This window comes from Maniola jurtina, chromosome 14 (genome assembly GCF_905333055.1).
Source record: "Maniola jurtina chromosome 14, ilManJurt1.1, whole genome shotgun sequence".
NCBI classification, from domain to species: Eukaryota; Metazoa; Arthropoda; class Insecta; order Lepidoptera; family Nymphalidae; genus Maniola; species Maniola jurtina.
Genome location: NC_060042.1, coordinates 3,738,853 through 3,760,530, shown reverse-complemented (window position 1 = coordinate 3,760,530; position 21,678 = coordinate 3,738,853). Strand labels below are relative to the sequence as shown.

The following is a 21,678-nucleotide window of genomic DNA, read 5'->3' as shown; positions in this document are numbered from 1 at the left end:
CTAACTAGTCGCGGTTGAAACCTGTCACCAGACAAACAGAACTGCGCCAATTTAGGAAACACAGTACCATAGATTGCTCCCGGATACAAACCCAGCACTTTTGCCGAATACCGTATATTCGTAAAAGTGTCCCATTCTGTCACCAGAGAAAACCTAGGCCTAAGCCAATTTAGGAAACATTGTTCGATAGATTGGCGCGGGATACAAACTCGACCTCCTTGCTATATTTCGTCGCAAAGGTCATCCAAACCATCCAAGGTAGATTTTTTCAGCCAATTCCTAAAACTATAAAATATGTCCTCTCTGCTATAAAATATGATCATAGGAAGCGATAAATATAATCAATTATTAGATATTTATTCTATCTGTAATCTGCCGATAAGTTACTTGGGAAAATGGTAATATTTTGTCGAAAATTGTCTACACTAATATTATAAAGACCTAAATTTTTAAGTTTATATGTAGAGGATAATCTTTAGAACTAATGATCCGTTTCTGAAAATTCTTTCACGGATAGATAGATATATCGAGAGATTACAGATAGATTGAACCGTGTATCTATGTCAGGTAACCTGCCTGCTATTCAAGCTAAAAAAAAATGGAATCTTGCGAAATCATACTAATGAAGTAGGTTTGTCATGATACGTACGGCAAAATATACCTTCCCTTCCGGAATTTTATATTGAGCTTGATTTGATTTTGGTTGGAATGTCAGGTAGCCAAATCCTTCCTGAATTGTGCAATTCCTAAAAAGGTTTACGAAACATTCACACTTGTCTGTATAAGTAACTCTCATACCGTATTTTGCAACACTTTGTTGATAAAATGCACCCTGAGAAAACATTATGCTTAGACTGCTGAATGCAAAGCCAAAAGGTAGAATCATTTCTCTAAACTTAATTCTATAATTTCAAAACAATGCGTCTCTAAGCAGTATCATAAAAATCCGATTTGTCGCGGAATAAGAAAAATGACGCCGTCAACAATTTTATCGCCTCTCATAAAACAAAATGCGTCGGCAACGCGCGCTCTGTACATTTTATTTAAATGGCCGACAATAGAATGACTCAATTTGCTGGAATAAATGTTAATTCCTTGCTTTATACAATACAAATTAACTCCCGCTCCTACGTAACGATACGGTTTTATTTTACGTAATTACGTAATTTGACTTTGTTGCGGATTTAATTGTATAATTTATATTGCAAAAATAATGGAATATAATAAACCAAAGTATCAGAGAGCTTTTAGACATCAAAGACTATAAACATAGTCGGACGGCTTGTTAATTAAGTAATTTGAAAACTAGATGATGCCTACGACTTCATCCGCATAAGTTTTAGTATTTTTATCAAATCCCGTAGAGATTCTTTGATTTTCCGGGAAATATGTAGATTATGGCCGTCCCCAGGGATCAAGCTAATTCTTTGCTTTATACAATACAAATTAACTCCCGCTCCTACGTAACGATACGGTTTTATTTTACGTAATTACGTAATTTGACTTTGTTGCGGATTTAATTGTATAATTTATATTGCAAAAATAATGGAATATAATAAACCAAAGTATCAGAGAGTTCTTAGACATCAAAGACTACCGGACGGTTTATTAATTAAGTAATTTAAAGACTAGATGATGCCCATGATTTCATCTGCATAAGTTTTGGTATTTTTATCAAACCCCGAGGGGATTCTTTGATTTTCCGGGAAAAACGTAGCCTATGGCCGTCCCCAGGGATCAAGCTAACTCAAATTTTGGCAAAATCAGAAGGGCCGTGAAAGCTAGCGGACAGACAAACAGATACGCTTTCATATTTAGCATGGATATACCATGACGTATACATAAATTATATTTCACTGGTAACTAACTGCCTACAGAACTAAACTAAACGTTGCCACCATGTTACCTATCCCACTAATATTATAATCGTCCAAGTTTGTGTGTATGTTTGTTACTCCTTCATGCAAAAACTACTGAACGGATTTGGTTGTTTGGGATGGAGGTACTTAGCTTAAACCCTTTTTTCCACGCTGAAAAATGCGTTTACGCATCCCTCCCGGAAACAGGTAGAGTATGTGGGACTCGGCGACCGGAGTACCCACTAAAACCCAACTTATACCCTGCCATAGGCTACATTTTATCCCGAAAAATCAATGACTAATGAATGATTAAAAACTTATATCCACGCGGACGAAGTCGCGAGTATCATCTAGTATGTAATAAAGGTTGTTCAAATTTCTATTTTTTGAAGTTGCATTGTAGGCCAAACCACTCTTAAATAGCGGAAATCTATAAAGTATAATAAATCTTCACCTAAAAATAAATTAGCATAATTTATAGAACAATGCTTCCCAGAATTTCAAAGCTATCACTCGGAGATGTTAATGCCTAATGGCGTGCGAAGAATTATGGCCGCCATAAACTCGAAGAAGTTTTAAACGCGTCGTTACACGGTTTAAAGCGTAGTTAAACTTGCTTATTGTTGGAAGCTTAGGGGATCCATTTGGTTCACAAATCATAACATATTATTATATTGAATTTATTATCTAAACTAGGTTTCCTGCCCTAACTTTTCTCGGGGGTATTAGTGAAAGCGTTTTCTTATTGGGGGTCCACGTTGTAAAAAAAAACCGGCCGAGTGCGAGTCAGCCTCGCGCACCGAGGGTTCCGTACTTGGGTTTTTTGCGACATTTTGCACGATAAATCAAAAACTATTATGCATAAAAAACTGTTTTTGAATGTACAATTATGATACTCCACTTGGAATAAGTTATCTTACTCTGAAAGTTTGAAATACTAATTTTATTTGTGATGTAACACACAAATTCACGATTTTTGGTTTTTTTCCATTACTTGTGCTATAAGACTTCCTACCTTTCATGGTTCTAGATCAACGGGAAGTACCTACCCTATAGGTTGTATTGACTGGCACGAGAAACGGATAGACAGACGAACAGATAGACAACAAAGTGATCCTATGAGGGTTTCGTTTTTTCTTTTGAGGCACGAAACCCTAAAAATCTATATGCAAAACTTATTTCAATGAACGGGTTAGCCCATTGGTTAAGACTTCGGTCTTCTATTCGCGGGGCACGGGTTTCAATCCCAAGACAGAAAGTTAGAGGTGTACCCGAGGGCCCACTTTTAACTTTTTCGTCTTCTAAGAATGATTCCTGAAAGGATTGTTTGTCCTGATCTGGAATTCGAAGTAACGATCTTATGATCCGCAGCCAAATAATCTACCCACCACTCCACTAGACCATATATGCACGCTGACAAGAATATTTCGCTATAAATTGTAAGTGTATAGACAGTTTACGACGCACAGATGTTGCAAGCACATTAACGTCCCATGAATATTACATACAGAGCTGAACATTCAACAAAAGGTGCCGTAAACGAACCATTGGAATCTGTATTAATAATGAAAAGACCATTTGTTTTGGACGAGAGCTTCCTTTCCGTAGGCTTATTAATATAAACTGCCTTAAACGTGATCGCATACCAATATTGCCAGGTCTGAAACAGCCAAGCGCTAGTCTATAAAAATTTAAAAAAAAAAAAATTATGACCTGCTATCGTATAGAAGCAATGGCCCAGTAAATACACAGATAGATAAACAAACAGTGACAGATAGATAAACAGTTTTTAGTCGACTCTTCCTATTCATATCGTCATCATCATTATCAACAGATGGTCGTCCACAGCTGGACATAGATCTCTTGTAGTGACTTTCCACACGGTACGCTCTTGCCCCGCCTGAATCCAGTAAATCCCTACGAAGCGCTAGATGTTGTCCGTCCACCTAGAAGGGAGGTCTTCCAACGCTGCGCTTCCGTGTATGGTCGCCATTGTAGTATCTTAGGAACCCGATGTCTATCGTTTTTTTCGAGCTATCAGCTGTGTGCCCTAAATTGAAACGTTTCCTTCGCAACCGTTTCGCTACGTCGCGTCGGTTACATTGGTTCTCCTACGGATCTCTTTTCTCCTTTGATCACGTGGAGAAACTCCAAGCATAGTTCTCTCCTTCGCCTGCTGAGTGGCTCTGAGCTTTCTTATCAGGCCCATAGTTAGCAATCATGTTTCGCATCCATAATATGTCATTACTGGCAACACGCTCTATTCGAAGACCTATTCACATACGTATATTTAACATCCAACTCGACAGAAATCATGATAGAACAACCAGTAAATGTATAGTCGCCGATAAATTCATCGGATCTCATTAATATAGTGTTACTTATATTATTTACGTACGAAAATATACTTCCAACTTATCGGGGCCGTAAAAGTATATTTGTCCGATATAATATGAACTAGCTCTTATGGCTTGTAACTTGCAGCTGGTCTCTTAGTATGCGGTTACCTTTACAAATCTTGAAGTTTGTCTTAGTGGCACTACAATTGACTAAGAAATTCGCTTTCTTTCGATTCGAGCTATAATTTGCCGAGCATCGGAGTACCTTAACATTATTTTCTATTAGTACAAATGAAACCTGTCTAACAAACACTTCAGCCTTGCATTCCCCCACAAACAAGCGAAAAGAAAATTAAGGAAAAGTAAAACAAATTTGTCACGACGTACAAGCAGAGGCATGTAAGTAACAATATTATTAACGCCGTGACAAGCGTCACGGTGCTAAATTATGACCCTTTCTCGTTCCAGCACTTAATAGGGTCGCAGAAAATAGTATTACTTTGGGCCGCTATCGTCACTGACACGTGTAGGCGTCTTCACACTGTCAGCGTGACACGCTACTAATTACATATCGGTTACATTAGTGATTTGTGAAAGACAAGAGTAAGTAACAAATTATTAACTCCATGACAAGCGTCACGGTGCTAAATTATAACCCTTTCTCGTTCCAGCACTTAATGGAGTCGCAGAAAATAGTATTACTTTGGGCCGCTATCGTCACTGACACGTGTAGGCGTCTTCACACTGTCAGCGTGACACGCTACTAATTAGAATTATCTAATGTACTGACCTTGCTCTTCAGGAGATCGGCGGTTCGAACCCGAGCACGCACGTCTAACATTTCGAAGTTATGTGCATAAAAAATATCACTTTCATTAACACTGGAGCAAAATATCTGCATCGTGAGGATACCTGAGAGTTAGTTATCCATAATATTCTGACAGGTGCGTGAAATCTGCCAAATCGCACTTAAACTAACTTGGCCTACACTGTTCTCATTCTTAGAGGAGACTTTGTGTTCAGTAGTGGGCTGGTGATGGGTTGATCACGATGAATGTACCGATATAACAGGTTACATCAAGTAAAGAGTAATTGGAGTTAAACATGAAACGGAAATTCAGGTCGGAATCAAGTTTATATCAAGACGTCTTAAAAACGCTTTCCATGTGTTAAGACCTTATTTTTGGGGTCTTTTAGACCGCTTTCGTGTAACAGTAAATGTTGGTTCCCGCTTAAATTTAGAAAAGGACCGTAATTTGTATGTCACTTAAGTACCACAAATTTTCAGTTTAATGATACTATAGAACCAAAAAGCCTTATTTATACTGCTCCTTATCGTGTTCATTGAAAATGTAAGACTATAAATTTTATAATTTGTAACTTAGCCTCCCTATGTAAATGCTTTTTTTAAGGTTCCATATTTCCAGAAAAAAAGGAACCCATAAAGGATCACTTCATTCTGTCTGTCTGTATTTATTACCAATTACCAAGTAACCAGTTATAGACGTCGACCGCTGGACATAATTTGTCTCTTATAAGGACTTCAAAACTCAAACGAAGCCTACAACTAGATACACTATTATTGAGGTACCTACTCATCAAAGTTACGGTAAGGAAAATATCTTACGTCGCGGTAAATCCAGAATATCTTGAATTTAGCATTAAGTACATACGTATTCGTAGAATTTACTCCTAAAATCTTCACGATATTGTTACCATATCAGTACTTATTGTACCATAAAGTGTAGCAGGTTAGTAAATAATAAATTAACGTCAAAGCTCCACCGCAGCGCTGTCTTAACATCGTTTAGACGTCTATAAAATATAATACGTGAGTTCAGCGCACCCTCAATATACCTAGTCACGGTATTTGTACCTAGGTGCGGTGGTAACAGACTTTATAGTCCAAGAGAGACGTGCAATTAAGACAAAGCTATTGACGTGTGATAACCTTTTTGAACCCTTGCTGCAGGCTACACTGGAGTTGTAAAGTATATTCTGTCAATTTTATTTTGGATAATTTGTGTTGTCAAATGTAACTTTTGTCCACCCACAAAAATGGCAGACTTATAACAACTGTAATCAATCTAAAATTATAAATGAGAAAGTGTGTCAATCTGTCTGTGTGTTACGTTTCCAGGGCCCATTTTCATGGAAACGTAACACACAGACAGCTTAGCCGATTTTGTGGAAAATTGGTGCAGGGATGGTTGATTCTTAATGACAGACATAAGCTACTTTTTATTCCGGAAAATATTAGAGTTATGGGATTTTATATCTCTTAATCTACTATGTATTGAACAAGTATAGCAACTAAGTTTTTCTATCTTAAGTATTTTATTTGAAAACTTATACCCACTGTACCACCTTCCTAAGTTATATTTCTTATTTGAGTTTTAAAAGATGTAAATATTGTGTCTTTTTACAGACATCTCACAATGCAACATCTTAATTTAAAAAAAATTATTATTATTATAAGCTAATTTGATGGAATCCATTGTCAATCAAATAAATCCCCAATCTCTAAGACTACGTACTATATTAAATTCCAGTCGTAAAAGGTGTGTTTTGCGAATCCATTAGGAAATTGAACAAGTAATGTTCGTTCGCCGTAATTTCTAATAGAGTTTTACTGTCGACTGTCTGCTGCAGAATGAATTTTAAACCGTAGCGCTCGGATCTACGAGTAAATCGCACGACTTCCACAATAAACCTCTTAGAATAAAGATTGATTGCTTTTGTTAAGAAAGCATTGCATTCCTTCCATACTAATAAGTTAGATAAGGTTTTGTATGATCACGTATATGAGAAGATTTTAGATTAGATTTATTTAATCTCTGTGCCATTACTGGCGTAGGTACAGTCAGCAACAATGCTGGGTTTCCACTTTGCACCCGCCAGTACAAGCGACTATGGACGGGTGCAAACCTAGCTTTGTCGCTGACTGTACACTTGGGTACAACATTTTAGATATTACGCAAATCTTTACTCGTACGAACTATTTTTTGCACCTCAAATATAAAATAGGGCCTCAACACACTACTAGTTATCTAGACACCGAGTGGCGCAAGTATACAAAATTTTCAAAAAAAAAACCGACTTCAATAAAAATAAAAAAAAACCTACTGTTTACTTTGATCGCGAGCAATAATAATTATACTTATCCATTGTGTTACGCTGGACGACTTCCATCATCAGCGAAACGTGCCGAGAGAGTCAAATAACACCATATACAGAATGCAGACTACACTCGAAGCCTTCGTTACCTAGCATCGGTGCGAAACGGACGTACACACCTATTTTTATTTTACTTATTATGTACAATTTCATGTAAACCGATTGATTAAACCATTTTCACCACCAAAAAGGATTTCTATTTTCTCTACCAGCTCTGGACAGTAGTCCTTATGTAACTATTGAGGAGTTCTAATCTGTTTTCCATCTCTGAAGATATTCGTCAGATCTTCACTTTATATGGTACCACCCTCGAATCGAAGTATACTCTTCCAAACAAAAATATATTTCCAAATCGGTCCAAGCATCTTTTAAGTAATCCGGGAACATACATAAAAAAAAAGTTTCCGACGAACTGAGAACCTCCACCTTTTTTGAAGTCGGTTAATAAATACGGTTTGCGAAGGAACTGATTTATGAATAAAATGAAATTTAAGTGGTTCATTTAATTTAATCACTAACATAGTTCATAAGACCCTGTTACTAACACTATATGGATGAAATAGTCCGAAATAAATGTTTATTATTATTATTATTATTATTATTAAATCTCTGATGCTGCCAGAATCTATCAAAATAATACCTACTCATCTTATCTGATCACATCTCTATATGTGAATAACACTCGAGTTGCGGGGAGCCGCTGGATGCAGGCGGCGCTGGATTATGGCGTACTTATGTGGCGTAAAGTCCCTATAAGAGACCTTGTCCAGCTGTGGACATGTATAGGTTGATAATGATGATGATTACTCACGGTAGCTTAAACAATAAAATGAATAAATACCATTTGCAATTTCTAAAGATACAAGTGTAAATTAAAAATTTATAACACCCCCGACAAGTGAAGGTTACAGTAACTAGAAAAGAGCTAATAACTTTCAAACGGCTGAACCGATTTTCTTCTATTATAGCTAAGAACACTCTCGATTAAGCCACCTTCCAAACAAAAAAAACTAAATTAAAATCGCTTCATTAGTTTAGGAGCTACTATGCCACAGACAGATACACAGATACACAGACACACAAATACACACGTCAAACTCATAACACCCCTCTTTTTTGGGTCGGGGGTTAAAAATGAATATTACTATTTGCAATTTCTGAAGATGAAATTGGAACTAAAGATAATAAATGAATGAGGTTGATACAAACACATAATGCAATACTAAATAATTATTCTGAGAGTAATTATTTCAAGACCACTAAGATTAGAAAGACCTGAATTAAAAGAAATAAATAAAGTAAAGAGCACGCTCAAACATAAAACTTTTACGGCAAAATCGTTAGCTCAAGGCAGCGAAATAAACAGACAAAACATGAAAACCGATCATAAAACTAGTCCACTGCTTAAAATTTTAAATTTCCTCGAGATTTTTAAGTATTTCGAGAATATTTATCCCGTGAAACTAGTTTTAATACCGTAATAATGCGTCCGAGCGAAGTTTCCTCGTCGTAAAAGAACCGTATTTTACTATTTTTGCAATTCAAAAACTTAAGACACCGCAAAACCTTCGAAACTAGAGCTTTTTATAAAGTTTTTAAACCTCCTTATTATGGTAATTGGGCCCGAATACGAGTCGCCCTATTGTCTTTGTTTTCGTGGTGTTAATAAAACCTCGATTGTTGTTGGGGCCATAGAGGAAGGAAGAATATTATAGACCATAATCTGAAGTAAGAATAAAAAGTTGATCAGTCTTCTGGCGCTGACTAGCGTTATCTTTATATCCACGACTGAATAGAGACGGTATTATTTTATGCTAATTCCGTGAGAGCATGGATATAACGCACACCACGTTTAAAAAACTCTGTGGTAAGAGGTTGTATCTATTTAGGTATTTAGTGTTTGTGTTTTAACAATGTCTATGTTACCACTTTCGTCAAAACTAACTGTCCAATTTCGATGCGATATTTCCTATCTTGGTACCTAGACATATTAATTTATGGTTTTAGGCCGATTTGTTTTCCTCCTGATTTCTGCATAGGTTTTGTTTATAATACCTATGTACAATACAAGTATCTCCTCAGAACAGCTATTTGGACATGTAAATTGTCTCACAATGATTAGCCACCAAATCACATGAAGTAGAAATAATATATCCATACTAATGCGAAAGTGTGTCTGTCTGTCTATTTGTCTGTCTGCCGTCTGCTAGCTTTTCACGGTACGACCGTTCAACCGATTTGGATGAAATTTGGTACGAAGTAAGCTTACCTACATCCCGAGGATGGACATAGGCTACTTTATATCCCGGAAAATCAAAGAGTTCCCACAGGATTTTAAAAGACCTAAATCCACGCGGACGCAGTCACGGGTATCATCTAGTTTTCTATAAAAGGCCTAAGCCAATTTTTTTTTTAAACTGCTGTACCGTTTTTGGTGCTATTTTCGCATTACATACATTGACAGACCAGGTTTACATTTCGTGTACTATGGCTGTTTCGGTGAACAATTATTAGTACATTCTACATCGACGTACGGCCGACTGTGAGCTTAATCCAACCTTTATTTTTAGATTACGTGCAACAATTTTTGCGTGATGAACATTTATTAAAGTAATTATAAAATGGAAAATATTTTCTCTCTCAAAAAATGCAATTTTATTTTTAAAATCTGCCGCCAGCATGGAGCGTAGTGTTAATTAATCACGCCACGACCTCGGGGACATCATTGCATCACATTATTTTCGAAATAAATTATTTGAAAAGTACACGGATCGGCAGTCATAAAGTTAACGAGAATCCTCAACTTAGAGGGCTGTATACAATTTATATTTTTAGGGTTCCGTATCCGAAGGGTGCTGACGGGACCCCATTACCAAGTCTCCGCTGTCTATCCGTCTGTCTATCTGTCTGTCAGCGGGCTGTATCTTATAAACTTCGAAAAAAAATCAAAATAGCTGCCATACAAATAAATAATTAATCAAATGAAGTACATACATAGTTTAGTATTTTGTACGATAGTACGGAACCCTTCGTGTGGGAGTCCAACTCGCACTTGACTGATTTTTTATTTACTACCGCTACACGACAAATATTACATGCGAGTATTATGGAACGGCACCTAAACAAAAGTGGCATAACCTTAAAAATATAATTGCTCGGGAAACGGATTTTTTCCTTAAATTTCTTTCTTACTTTATCTTTAATTTATTTTGTAAGTCACTTATGCTTCCTGTATACAGTAAAAAATAAATTTAGTGCACGAAATTCATCTTCGGCGCTTTGTGGGCTCGAACGTAACAATTCGAGAATCGTCCCGAGTGGTTGTCATGCTTAAGGCCCAGCTGGTCCGACCGTTGTATCTTAGAACTTATAGATTTCTAAGATTATCACTTCGTAAGCGTAATTCAGGCTTCATAGTAAAGGATTGAAGATACCTGTGGTGCCATCTTATAAGATCGGTGAAAGTTGCTTGAAAAGTTTAAATCACGTGATTGCTGTATTATCCTTTCGTATGGTTGTGAAAACTATGGACCTCATAAGAAAGCTTAGAGTCACTCAGCGACCGATGGAGATACTATACGTGTTGGAGTTACTATACGTGATCAAATAAAAATGAGGAGATCCATAAGAGAACCAAAGTAACGGATACAGCTCAGTGGGTGGCGAAGCTGAAGGGGCAATGGGCAGGGCACATAGTTAACAAAACCTATCGACGTTGGGGTCCCAAGGTGCTGGAATGGCGACCTTGCACCGGAAAGCGCAGCGTTGGAAGACCCCCCACCAGTAGGTGGATGGACGTCATTAGGCAAGTCGCAGGAAGCCGCTGGATTCAGGCGGCGCAAGGCCGTGGCGTGTGGAAGTCCCTTCAAGAGACTTATAATATATTTAGACGTCTATTTGTTCTTGAAGATCATGATGGATGTGAGAAGCGTCATCTAGTGTCAAAATGTAGTGGCCTCCACAAATATTTATATAGGAAACGGACAAGGGCTTAATTTTTCTTCTCAAAAACATAAGAATCCCGGCTTAGACTACGTTTGCAGTAGAGAGCTTCATATATTTTCTAGGTAAATAATAATTCAATATAGATTTATTCGTTATCCTTATAACATCAAACCATGATCAGACCCAATTATTAATGTTTGCCTTGAGCTGACAAATATAATATTTTGTCAGATATTATAAGGTTATATTTTGATATTGATATAGAATCCTTCATCGAAGTTATAGAGTGAGATTATTTTTATATTCTGGATATTAACAGGGCTCTCACCGTCACTTAATCCGTACAATCGTAGTTCCAATTTCATTTGAATATTAAGCAACCAAAGTCTATGAAATTTTGAATATATATTGAACACATATTCTAGAAACTAATATCTGTGCCTGTGGTATTTTAGATTTTTCTAAAAATATGTAGTTTTAAAATTACACGGGCTCAAAGATTTGTATGTGAATTTTTAAGACCGCGTAACTTTGAAACCGAATATTTTAACAGAAATCTGGAAAACCACAGACGTAGATATTAGTTTCTAGAATATGTCTGCAAAATTTCATGGACTTTGGTTGCTTAATATTCAAATGAAATTGGAAATACGTTTGTATGGAGCGAGTGACGGAGAGACCCCTTTTAATGTCTTTCCGTCAAATATATATTGGATCATGGGACAGCCTATTTTACGTTTTACCACAGCGCCACATTATATAATATATTATATAACGAACTATATCATATTATAATGACGTATTAGGTAAAACTAATCCAGTATAAAAATGGTATATTTTAACACGAAAATGATTTCGAAGAATACGCCGGCGTGTTTGGGGAAAACTATAATTAATTAAATCCACAGAAACACCCACATTCTCAGGTGAATTGCTAGCAAATCTATACTTATAATAAAACTGTAACTAGACGATTTCTGTACACTAGAAATATATTGTTTAGAAGTAGGTAGATTCTAATAGGTTTAACATATTGGGGCGCCAGCCAGGTAACCTCCCAGTGTGCCTGGATGCTGCTGGTCCCTTTTGGATGCGTCCGAGGGGAAGAGCAGTGTTCGGGCCGGTGCGCCCCGGTAACATGGCTAATAATTTCTCTTCGGAGATATTGTTGGCTATGGCTAATGACCTGGCAGGGGGGGAGGTTTCTCCGCGTGTCCCTCTGACTAGCAGAGGGCACAGTGGACGAAGCGGCGGATGGGACACGGGCGACGTGCGCGTCCCAAGGTCGGGGGACGCACTTCGTTGGTGCGTCACGGAGGTGCGGTGTTGGGGACCGAGCAGGTCCCCGGTGGAGGGTCTGCCTCGGCAGACGTCGCTGGCTGGGTCGCGGTTGTTTGCTTCGGCCGATCCCGTGACCCAGTCGCCAGGCGACGCGCAGTAGCGCCGCTGGGGTTTAGTGGGTATTCCGGTCGCCTCTCGGCCGGCGAGTCCCACATACCCTCCCTCAGCTGGCTGGCTGCCTCACGGCTGGCTGGCTAGCTTCCGGGGGGGATGCGTAAATGCATTCCCCAGCGTCAACAAAAAAAAAAAAAAAAGGTATAACATATTAATTTTTTATTCTATCGTTTCCGATAACAAAAAAAAACGAACATTACTTGCGAGTACGCTAGTTGAGTCAGTTTTTCGTTTAGATAGTAATTATAAAGTTTTAGAAGTTTTTTACATCCACGTGGATTTGAATTCATTTGCCGTGGTTATTCTGAAATTTGACGAAATAAAATCAAAACGAGAAAAATAATATTCATTTCAAAATTAAATAATAAATTATTTAGGTACATTATTCACAGAGACGAAATATCGATTGAAGTCGCAAGATACATAGAATATATACTACTCTGGAAGTTAACGTTAAGTAAATGTAGTCGCCAGTGTAGAGTCCACTACTGCACCAATTGTTGCCTTTTCACCAGAGATACACGAAGATATTCGGTGAGCCCATCAAAAGGATTGCGTCGCTCGTTCAACAGTCAACACACTTTAGGTAACAAAACAAGTATTTGCCCCCGGCTTCGTTGTGATAAATTCTCTAAAATAAATCGATTTTGGAATATGATCCGCCAAAGAGTACAGTAGCAGAAGACTTCTCTATTATAAAGAAAATAAACGGCTCTTTCACAGGAATCCGCTTCACTGGACCTCTTGTGTTGAGCCCATACGCCGGTGTAGTGGTGTGCACTATCGTCTCGGACTCCGTAATGACGATGGTCACTCTGTGCGCAATTTCACCAATGTATATTTTGTCTTCAGCAAAATTGTTGAAATTAGCGAAATTCCTGTCGAAAACATCCGAAAGTCCCATATTAAACAACGGCATGTTTAAAATAACCCTTGAATTGGTCGCATACCGCGGCAACTTTACCTCCACCTCCCTCAGGCCGAGCTCGGTGGCTTCCTGTTGCAGCGTGTCGAGGACATCCTTCAACGAGACTCCTCTGAGGCTTTCGAGGACATGTCTGACGTCATATCCGCTGTAAGGTCGCACAAGAAGCATGCAGTATTTACCGTCACCCCTGTAGGGCAATTCCGTGACGGAGGCGTGCAGCGACTCAAAGTTCGAGGAACGAAGCCGAGTTTTCATATACATCATGTTCGCTTTTCCCATCTCGTTGCCATCTCTATATTGATCTTGCGACGTGTCCGAAACGTTAAAGGGCTTCAACCATCGCGCAGTGAATGATAAATAATTGCACATGATCATCGTCGAATCTACGAAATCTTCGGTTCTTATCAATGTCCTGAGAGGTACGTCGTATGAGCGTAGGGTGCGCATCGCCGACCCCGCCGCTTGCTGAGGCACTTCGAAGTAGAGACGCTGAGTTATGAAGCGAAAATCATCCTCTAATCTCCTTATACTATCAGAATAAACTTTGAAATGTTCGTCATAAAAAAGGAAATTTAATAAATTTATAGCCGCGCCTTCGTTCACGAGCACTGACGTTCTCAGTTTCATGAACTCTTCCACGATTTCGCTTCGGTCCTCCGTCAGTAAAAACACCTTCGAAACTTCTTCCCAGGTCATTCCCGCCGTTTCGTACGCCATACTTATAAGCAAAGACCAAACGATATAAGGTGATATCACAACATCTCGATCTGAACCTTGCAGGGTGTGATAGAAAAGTTCGACACTAAAATTTCTAGTCTTAGAATTAAAATCTAAATCACCGAACGACGCAGAGATGAAAAATAGTAAAAATATGACCACACGCATCGTGCGTCGCCCAACTCCGCGATAAGCACGAAACCGACTGACCTCTCGTTATCGAGAGTAATAAAAAGTAAAAAGACTATCTATACTAATAAATAAAATTGAAGTGTCTGTCTGTAATTTCGAAATAACTACTGAACTATTATACTGATTTGAACTGTTATAACTGAATCTCACGTTTTTTAAATTTTAGTCTGTCTGTCCGTTTGAAGGGCCTAATCTTCGGAACAGCTGCACCTATTTTGACGGGACTTTCACTGACAAGTAGAGGATTAACCAAGGAGTAACATTTTAAGAGACTTTCAAAAATGGAGGAGTTGTGCTTTTCTACCATGTACACCGATATCTCCGAGATTTCTTTCCGTGGTACAGAAACAAGTTGCATCCCGGGGGCAGGCAATTACGGATAGGCTACTCTTGTCCTGGGAAATCAAAAGTTCCCACGGGCTTTTTAAAAACCTAAAACCATGCGGGCACAGCTGCGGGCATCAGCTAGTCGTCAAATATACCTAATACCTTCAAGTTTTATCTCTGGGATTGCCCGAACAGGAGGAAATGTTACATTTTACAAAATGGAGATCAGCAACGGCGATCGCTTTCAGGTTCACCATTTCTGGAGCTGGAGGCGGAGCAGAGCGCTGAGGACCTGGAGGTGTGGTGGAAACTGCTGCACGAGAAAATTCTTAGTGGTAAAAAGAAACCATTAACCATTGTTTTGCGTCATCATTCCTCATACGCAAGGCTAAGGTTTGGAATACTTTTCCGTGTGTTTCCTACCAATCACAATACGCGTTCTATCTTAGGCCACATCATCGCTTTCCATCAGGTGTGATTGTGGTCAAGCGCTTGCCTATACTTAATGAATAAAAAAACCTGTTTTTAGTTTTCTTTTACTTTCTTCATTAGCTACTAACTTAATTGAATTAAAAAATCAATTAAGTTAGTAGCTAATGAAGAAAGTAACAAAATGTTAATACCACATTGGCAACACATCGTTATTCCAGCGCCGTGCGATACTAAGTAGTTTTTAATCTATTTTATGCGCAACTTGTAAAAGAATTGGCCGAGAAAATTCCTAGTCGGAGCCAACTCCTCTAATTAGGGAATCTCTCATGTTCCGACCTAGATTCAGCGAAAGCATCGAAACAAAAGTGGAACTCGCGAACAAATGAAAGGTTAATGCCGAGGAGTCGCAAACTTCGGAGTTACAAAGAATCATAATTATACGAGTTACTTCATAATATAACGCTTTTACACGTTGCGGTTTACCAATTTTCTTAGGATAAAATCAGCTAATCTTCTTGGGCTCTGACTTGATTTTAGGGATCCTTGTAACTTTATCTACGTCTATTAATTCACCTAACCAGTGCTAAATTCACTTGATTTGAAAAGCACTTGTAAAAATTTATTTGAATTAAAAAAAACTATTTCTACAGTTTAAGCATCTGTATTATTACTTTCTGATAAATAAACAAGCATATCACTAATTTAAAAAAAAACATCAAAGAAACGTTTTGGCAAACCGCGATATCTAAACGAGGCTTAACGCTTTTCATAAAACTATTTATGCAAACTTGATCAAATATTAATACAGAAACCTAATTGCTTCTTTTGTTACAAAGTTGTTCACGTTTAAATTAGATATACTTCATCCCTAAAGTTTTATTAAGGATTTTGATGATTTTGGTAACGCAAGACGGATTGATAGAAGAGATTATTTTTAAAATAAAAATAGTGAGCAAACAAGCAGGCGGGTCATCGGATGTTAAGTGATTACCGCAGATCAATGAAGTGTATTTTTTTTATATTTATTTCGAAATAGTATTAAGAAAGAAAGAAAAAAAGAAGATTCATGTATTCATCTTGTTAGTAGGTTAGTAGTTTTTAATAATTGCTTAGTAATAATCGAAAAACTTCCTGTATCACGTCATGCTGCATGCATTACCAGTCACTTCTAAGAGTCGTGTGGCGTGCCAACCCTGTTTTGTACACCTTTATTACCTGTTATATCCCAAAACCATCATGATCCAAACTTCATAGTCGCTGATAGTTTCTCCCTGTGTCAGGCAGAGAAACTTTCAGCTTTTATAAAATAACGAAGGTCTGGCATGTGCTGGCTCTTAGTCTATCATGTCTGTAAGTATGCTACTCTACATTTATGCTGGGTACAGTCAGCAACAAAGCTATGGACGGACTATGCACGGGTGCAAACGTAGCTTTGTTGCTGACTGTACCTATCTGAATTTAAAGTGGTAGGTACTTATAAAAATAGAAATGCAATATTTCAAAAATTACTTACATTAGTCTAGATACACATTTAGTACTAAGTATGTTTTGCTATAGTAAACACAAACAGGGCCTTGACATAAGCTGCTGCATCCCTCGTTCCGAGTAAAATCTCTTGCTAGCAGATTATAATAATCTGGACAAATACTACCAATTTTTTTTTAGTACGTTAGTCACAAAAAAAATTGGTAGTATTTGTCCAGATTAGAAAGCAATTTATTTTGTTTTATTCATTGACAATATTCACAAATACTATAAATACTTAAATGCAAAAATTACGAAACGAAAATGTCACCCAGAACGCTGGCTGCGTTACTTCGTTGAATGGCCAGACTAATATGCTAAACAAGGTAACTCCGGTCACCCGAAGTGTCATGTCAAACAAGGAAGGAAGAATTAAGCTTTTACAAGTGCTTTTGAATCGTCAAAATAATCTACCACTGGTTCGGAATGCCGTTCTTACCGAGTAGAACCAGCAAGAAACTCGGCGGTTGCGCTTTTCAAGTCTTCTTTCAGACTCTTTTCAAGTTAAGTTTAGCACTTGTCCCATATTTCTCATGAAAGTTTTGTAACCCTACTTTGAAACAAAAAGTTGACTCGTTTGTCGCGACGCAGACAAATCGTTTTCTATATTTTCCCCACGTCGCTGATACACATTCAATGTTTCCCTACAGGGATTACGGGGAAGGATTCGCCGGCGCAAATCTCCGCCAATATTTCCCTCACGCCCGTTTCGCTCAACACTGTGTTTTCGTAAGCCTTTCTGGAGTTATGACTGTTCAAAAAATATTGACAGTAGAACAACAAACAAAATCGTGAAAGAAAACCCGATAGTTGTTTAATCAAATCTTTATGTATTTGCTAATTGTAGGTAGCATAATAGCTGAATTGTTACAATAATGGTTGGTTACAAGCCACAATCTGCCATACTTTGGCGTGCAATATTGGAATTTAAGTATTATCTTAGAATTAATACACAAATAATACAAATAGTGATTAGTAATGGCACTGCACCACATTCATTATTAAGACATTATTATCATCAACACATCATTATATTAATTTTCTAAATCAAAGCTTAGTAACTAGAGAAAAAAAAATTAATTCACTCATGGACATACCGAAGACGAGGTGAGGTACCCCTACCTACGTAAGGACCAGACTTTCATTTTTAAAATAATAAATTAATCTATTAGAATACAATAAATTACGGTTCTGCTATTATTATCCTATTGCAGCTTAAAATATTCAGAGATGTCTGTTCCTGTAATAAATAATATAAAATAAAATAAAAATGTTTCAGAGGTGACGATAGTGTTGTAACACAAGTTTTCTTAGTAGAGACTAGTGTCAAACATTTTTGTGCATGTATCAAAGAATCATATTTTCGTCTAGTTTTTAAGGAGCTTTTAATTATAAGAATATTTTTGTAGAAATAAATTGAATTGAATTACCCAGGCGTTACCTCATAACTGACTTTGGCTACCAAGCCTATTATATTTTGCATTCTTAGCTGCCCTAGTTGTTGGCTCTTGTACCGCCAGACAAAGTTGCCGGCTGTCAGCTTGCAATATTCTTACTTGCTGGACTATGCCATCAGGCTGGCTTTGGTGTAGCTAGACGGGTATGTTGTACTAGCAACCGCACGGGCTTCAATCGGCGAAAATATTTTCTTTACTCTTTATCCCGTTGAATTTCGACAAGTACGGCCTTATCTAGGTGCAAAGTACAAGGTAATGGGAATCTCTGTACAAAATTCCTTTTTTCTAGGTCCAAGAGTTTGAGGTCTGTTAGTGAGTCAGGAATTTTCTCAATACCTATTTAGATTCAATTACTGCATGCGGAACTTAGAAATCGGAACTTAGAATTCTAGTGCCCGAAAGTATGCTAACAAGAAAGAACGATAAGGTATATAGACATTTAAACAGAAAAAGGTAGTTATCTAAATATATTTTTTTAAAGAATATTTGCCATGACTAATACTACCCTTTCCCCTCTAATCAAGCGTAAAACTTGTGCTAAGAATAAGTACGACAATAGTGCAACGGGTAGGGTTTGAACCGCCGACCTTTCGGAATTCAGTTCGCTCCTCAACCGTTGAGCTATCGAGGGTCTGAAAGTATTTTCTAGTATCAACCACTATTTTTTTTTATCATCACTCGGAGAGTAAAAAAAAGAATAGATTATTTAAATCTCTATTTATTGTAATCTCGGTTGGAAATTAAAAGAAACTCCTACAGGCTCTTACTGTAATTAAAAACCTTACTGACCCGCAAGCTAAAGTAACTGTTAGAAAATTCTTATAGCAATCATTTTCTCAAGGGAAAACTAATTAATTACAAATGGCTGTTTTAGTAATAAAAAATGTAGCTAAACTTGAGTAGCAAGAACAGTGAAATGTTTCTTTTATCATCCCCCATCGAATAAAGAGGGGTGTTATAAGTTTGACCGCTTTATCTGTTTACAGCATCTTAGCGCACAAACGGATGGACCAGTTTGAATGTTGTTTTTTTTATTCGAAGACGGATTTAATCAGGTCTTAGCTTCTCACCTATGGTTGATGAAAATCCGAATGAATTAACTAAATAACAGAATTATTTAGAACTAAACTTTTATGTTCCTTTCACCTGCACACACATGATAATAAAACAAATCTATATTGATGTCCATGACCTTATATGCGGGATTTTCGCTTTGATTTTCTAGGATAAAAACCCTGTCTATATTCGTCTCCAGGATGCAAGATATCTCAGATCAGTACCAAATTTCGCCGAAATCAGTTAAACGGATGGCCTGTAAAATGTTAACAGAAGTAGACAAACAGACAGACATATGGTCTTTATTCATAATTCGTAATTCAAATACTTAGTATCACACTAATATTATAAAGGCGAAAGTTTGTATGTGTGTGTGTGTGTGTGTGTGTGTATGTTTGTTACTCCTTCACGTAAAAACTACGGGACGGATTTGGCTGAAATTTAGAATGGAGATAGATAATATCCTGGATTAGCACATAGGCTACTTTTTATCCCGGAAAATCAAAGAGTTCCCACGGGATTTCGAAAAACCTAAATCCACGCGGGCGAAGTCGCGGGCATCGGCTAGTGGATGATATAAATACAGCTTTACAATGCGGCATAAAATCTGCAAGATAACTATTTATCTGAGCACGTTTTCTACAACGTCGCACGAAACTAATAAAGCTTAACGAAGTTTTGTAGCAGTGTACTTTAAGTTGAACTACAATACTTAATGGCGTCGACTTGAGACTTCAGAAAGTAGATCAATAAGAGTTTGCAGTTATGCTGACTTGGGCCGTAGTTCGAATTGACCCTTTCCCCGACCCCGCTGACTACTTTGATTTCAGTTTTCTCTGTTAACTTCGGTATAAGAAAATAGGCCGAAGGAAAAAGTATGGAATAAGTATGGAACTGCTTTGTATACAGTTTTTGTGTTGAATTTTATTAGATTCATCAATAAAAAACCGGCCAAGTGCGAGTCAGACTCGCGCACCGAGGGTTCCGTACTCGGGTATTTTTTCCGACATTTTGCACGATAAATCAAAAACTATAATGCATAAAATTAAATAAAAATCTGTTTTAGAATATACCTATAGGTACCCTTTCATATGATACCCCACTCGGTATAGTTTGAAAATCTTACTTTGAAAATTGAAAATATTGATTTATTTGTACATGAACACATTTTTTGTGATGTAGCCACAAATTCACTATTTTCGTATTTTTTTCTTTACTTGTGCTCTAAGACCTACCTGCCTGCCAAATTTCATGATTCTAGGTCAGCAGGAACTACCCTATAGATTTTCTTGACAGACGCGACAGACGGACAGACAGACAGACAGACAAAAAAGTGATCCTATAAGTGTTGATCCTAATTTTGAGGTACGGAACCCTAAAAAGAAGAAGCGCTGGTAGGCTTTTTCACTTTACTATTCTTGAAGAGTACAGAGTTACGAAAAGATTATTTATCAGATTGTATACTTCCATTTCTGGACATAGTTTTTTTGAGAAGTAGTTGATGAGAAGGGGTGTAGATCAAGAAGACCAAGCACCGTGTGTGGTGGCGTACTCTACAAAAGGCATATAGTCCAGTAGTTACAGGTACTAAAAGTTAAAAGTATTTCTTACTTCGAGGTAAGTATATACTGAGAAAATTCGCAAATCACACACAAACATAACAAGAATTATTAACTTTTACAGGTACCGCCTAAATACGCTAGTTGAAATTTCAGGCGGTGCTTGAATAATGTAAGAACGAAGTTGGTACATAATTCCCCGAACTAGTTCCCGCAGGCCAAATTTATTGTTACTGGGAAATTGCTACATCTAAATTACCCGTGGTTTAAGATATGATTTTGTAAACAAAGTAATTTAAATCTTGGGTCAGTTTGCAGAGAAATTTTAGAGCTAAAGTGGGTGTAACCAATCTGTAATACCTACGTAGTAGGTTTGGAAGAGAGCGTTGTATTTCAAACTAGCTGATGCCCGCAGCTTCGCCCGCGTGAATTGGTCAGATCCCCTGCAGCATCAGGATTGAGGAGTTGGAATCCAATTTTTTTATGAAACAATGTCGCAAAGTTCCTCTATCGATTAAAAAAAAATTACGCAAATCGGTTCAGAAATCTCAGAGATTTCGGTGTACATAGGTAGAAAAACACAACTCCCTTTTTGAAAGTCGGTTAAAAATGTAGCCTATGTTACACCCTGGTCAATCCTCTACTCGTCTGTGAAAATCCCGTCAAAATCGGTTCAGCCGTTCCAAAGATTAGCCTTTTCAAACAGACAGA

The 21,678-nt window shown here is 37.6% G+C and overlaps 1 protein-coding gene across 1 annotated transcript; it reads right to left on the bottom strand.

Annotated features, from left to right (window-relative positions):
- Nucleotides 1-13,291: 13,291 nt before the first annotated feature.
- On the bottom strand, nt 13,292-14,613 carry LOC123871647 (serine protease inhibitor 77Ba-like). The gene has a single exon (XM_045915561.1). It carries the CDS (start codon nt 14,586-14,588, stop codon nt 13,407-13,409), a length of 1,182 nt encoding a protein of 393 aa, XP_045771517.1. The 5' UTR covers nt 14,589-14,613; the 3' UTR covers nt 13,292-13,406.
- Nucleotides 14,614-21,678: the final 7,065 nt, after the last annotated feature.

Coding starts and splice junctions, on each gene's coding strand:
- LOC123871647 (XM_045915561.1), bottom strand. CDS start 14,588: ATGCGTGTGGTCATATTTTTACTATTTTTCATCTCTGCGTCGTTCGGT.